The sequence below is a fragment of the Cibotium barometz genome, chromosome 11 (assembly GCF_041138505.1).
Source record: "Cibotium barometz isolate CiBa-2024 chromosome 11, ASM4113850v1, whole genome shotgun sequence".
In the NCBI taxonomy this organism is placed as follows: domain Eukaryota; kingdom Viridiplantae; phylum Streptophyta; class Polypodiopsida; order Cyatheales; family Cibotiaceae; genus Cibotium; species Cibotium barometz.
The window spans coordinates 35,341,744-35,345,214 of NC_141056.1; the positions used below are offsets into that span (position 1 = coordinate 35,341,744).

The 3,471-nt window shown below is 42.5% G+C and overlaps 1 protein-coding gene across 2 annotated transcripts; it reads right to left on the bottom strand.

Moving 5' to 3' along the window:
- Positions 1-879: 879 nt before the first annotated feature.
- Positions 880-3,471, bottom strand: LOC147634119 (putative UDP-arabinopyranose mutase 1). 2 transcript variants are annotated; one of them, XM_086805232.1, is made up of 5 exons: positions 3,247-3,471; positions 2,600-2,947; positions 2,020-2,270; positions 1,604-1,772; positions 880-1,495 (listed from the first exon to the last, which is right to left on the bottom strand). In XM_086805232.1, exons 2-5 carry the CDS (start codon positions 2,894-2,896, stop codon positions 1,190-1,192), a joined length of 1,023 nt encoding a protein of 340 aa, XP_086661358.1. In that variant the 5' UTR covers positions 2,897-2,947; positions 3,247-3,471; the 3' UTR covers positions 880-1,189. The 2 variants fall into 2 exon arrangements, with proteins under 2 accessions (XP_086661358.1, XP_086661359.1); XM_086805233.1 differs by lacking the exon at positions 3,247-3,471 and adding an exon at positions 3,067-3,196.

Here is a 3,471-nt window from a genome sequence, read left to right on the forward strand (position 1 = left end):
TCTTTTTGTGTTCTAATGTGTCAATTTCTGACTTTTCTAGAATGTTTTGCTTACTAATGTGAAAATTTAAAAGCTCCTTTCTTTTTAGCATTCTTTTTGCTAGTGTCCTTGTTTTATTTGCCATTAAGTTTCTGAATGCTAGTGATGAGTCAAGGTTTGGCTTTATTATGTGGTCATTCTTTCAAATAAAGTTAGGCATTTAAATGGCTAAGACTTGAGTTCCCACGACCTTAGACGATGGCGAAGGACAAGGGGATAGAGAAGAAGAAGAAGACTGTTTTAACATCATAGCAACTATGCCAAGTACCCTTGAAGAATTATTCACCACACACAAAGAGGGGAGAATTGCATCCTGGCTTGATTTTTCCTCCACGGACCTTGCCTATGTGCACGCCACATCAAACAGCCTCTAGCCCACTGATTTGATACCCCAGCTGCAATGGCATCCTTCAGTACACTTTTCTATCGTTTAAAATAAATGATACTCTATAAACGAGTCCAGCTTCTTTCCCAACTTAGGGTAAAATAGTCCATTTATAAGGGGGGCTTTGCATGGACCAGTCTTTGAATGCCCTTCCACAAACAAACAGGCTAGACAAAATACACACTTTGAAGAGACAAACTATGGAAGTAAAGGACGGATGCCAGTAAAGTCCCACCAGTCCCACCGCACAGGTATCTACTATGCACACTCCCTCCACACAAAAGCGTTGATGCAGGTCAATGTAGGCAAACAAACCAGGGTTTAGTGTATCCAACTCTAAAATTTGAAAAATACCTGCAGATTTAACAGTTTGTTTCAAATTCCTAGATTTTGGGAGATATAATTGCAGGTACTTTCAAATCCATTGAAAATAGATCCTATTTTAAGGAATAAACATTTTTCTCCTTTTGGGTGAAAAAGTTATATCATACTGATGCATAAGATTCAAGGTCCCTCATAGCTGGATATGGATAACAAACAGAAACATAAGAACAGAGAGAGAATCGTGAAAATCAAGCTGAAATTGATAACTAAAAACTCAAGAAATGTTGATTTCTCTGGCAAGGAGCCAGATCATGCCTAACCTAATCAACTTGGGAGCTCAATCACTATCACTTCTAATGCCTTCTCCATCCACAATGGCACTTAACATATCTCTTTGAGCATTGTGTATGCTTCCAAAATCCATGAACATGGTCCTTTACCTCATTTCGCCGAGTTCACTTCCCCCCATGCTTCGATCCATGTGACCATGGCATCTCCCAACTTCCCAAAATATGGGTCCACGAGATTCAGCTTCTCCTTCACCTGCTTTGAGAGCTCCATATAGCAATGTTCCACTGTTGTACAATCTTTTGGTAATTTCACTGACTGGAAGAATGGGATAATTTCCTCCTGCCAAAAAATCCCCTTGTACTCCTTCTTGAGGTTCACAAAGGGGTTGCTGGCTTTGCTGTGCCAAATGTAAGGTAGTCCAGTCTTCACACCAAAGCCCAAATGGTCACAAATCACCTACACATCAAGAGCACATATCACTACTGGCAACACAAGGGAATGTGGAGAGTAAAATTGTTGGCATCTGATGTAACCTTTTCTAACCATAACACTCAAAACTCATACCTTACAGCACCACCCTGCCCACATATCGTCGTAGCGGCCAATGGGCTGACCATCCCCCATGAGTCCGAAATACATGGCCGGGCCTATGAGTTCTCTATTGAAGGCCAAGTTCATCCCACACATTGGAAACAAGGTACCCTTTGGAATAGTCATAACAGCATCAACATACCTGCAAAGTAAACATAAGTTGTCATTGGATACACCAGGAAAAAATTGTACAATTACATATATGAACCTGTGTGCATGCACACACACGCACATACATGCATGCATCCATCCTTACAGTGCATGCATACATAAGTAATCGTCAGTCTGCCTATTGATTTTATCCTTGGATAGATACATACCCTATGGCAGTACTTGAAAATTTCAAACTGACCAAAATTTTCCCAAAAAAGGTAACAAGCAGGATGTACCTAGTGTTACGCTCAGCTGGCTTCACCAATTGTGTGGGGGCATCATAGTCAGGAATGTTCATCCAAAGACCATGGGAAATGGCCGTAGGTACACCTTCCCTGAGACTGAAGGGGTAGCCGCGCACGAAATCTGCACCCTCCCGGTAGGGATCATAGAGTGTGTTGAAAAAATAGGGAGTGGATGGTGTTAGCAAGTTTTTGATGTGCTGCTCCAAAGCATTGATGTCCTTGCCAGACGGATCCTTAGCCACCTGAAAACACCAACAAAATATATGTTACAGAGAGATTCATGAAAAGCTTAGCATAGAGTTCAACAGTAAAAACATGAAGGACAGACTTTAAGACATAGAAAATGGTGATTTTGCATCATGGAGAACATGAATAGAGAGAACACTTATATCATGTACAATGGTAGGCAATAACATCAGGCATGCTCATTCTACATCATAGAAAACATGAGAATCATTATAAAACTCATGGAAATGTATGGACAGCATAATAATAATGGTGGCAGTTGGATTATGGATTCTAAGTCATTAAAAACAGGGTAGCACCAGCAAGACCAAGTACATCTACTTACAAAGCAGTCATCGTCTATGGTGTAGATATATTTCTTCTTGGACATCATGTAGCCGAAGCATCGGCAAGCGCTGTCCTTGTAGGAGATGCAGGAAGCCTTGGGGCCAAGGATCCTGTTAATGTCATTGCGATTGTAAAGCTCATAATCAAAGCCTTCAGGGACCTTGATGACCTTGCTTGGATCACCATCTTGAACAATGATGAGATGGTAGTGTTGGAAGAAAGGCCTCCACATCTCCAAGAAATCCAAGTTGCGGATGGTTGGGATCACTATGTCAAGCTCATCCTTGAGAGCCATGGTAGCAGGCCCCAGAGACACCTTGCAAATTGAGAAATTTGTCCTGAACGTCTGCAAAACCGGGCAAATGTGAGAAAACCAGAGGGCAAATATGAGAGAACCCAACAGAACCTAAAAGCAAATCTGAGCAAACAACCCCAAAAAAGCAAATCTGAGAGTGCCCAACAGACCCGAAAGCAAATCTGAGGGTGCCCAAAACCTGAGACTGCCCAAAAGTAAATCCGAAAAGAGAATTGACAAAGTGCAAGCAACAAAAAGCTCAAAATGAGGGGTGAAGACTTCCCCAACCAGCACCCACACCGCGCCCCCCCTCCCCCCCACAAACACACACGCACACACACGAGTTTTACCTCAAATTTTGAAGGCCTTCGGTCACTGCAGCACAGGTTAAAGTTGGCACTCACAGTCGCATGTGAGTTCCCAGAAAACGGTCACAACTGTAAAGAAGGGCCCAGGGGTTTCTCTGAATCATGCGAGATCATTTTGTTTAATTTTTTCACAGCATCCAGAAAACGTCAAAAGGGGTGCCTTCAACCTTGCCCCCCAGACTGGGCTGGCTTAGTCCTCGTAGACCT

Excerpts from the sequence above, each read along its gene's own strand:
- LOC147634119 (XM_086805232.1), bottom strand. The coding sequence starts at position 2,896 with ATGGCTCTCAAGGATGAGCTTGACATAGTGATCCCAACCATCCGCAAC. Across the intron at positions 1,773-2,019 it reads CCAGCTGAGCGTAACACTAG|GTATGTTGATGCTGTTATGA; the intron begins GTACATCCTGCT and ends TTTACTTTGCAG. Across the intron at positions 1,496-1,603 it reads GGGCAGGGTGGTGCTGTAAG|GTGATTTGTGACCATTTGGG; the intron begins GTATGAGTTTTG and ends CTTGATGTGTAG.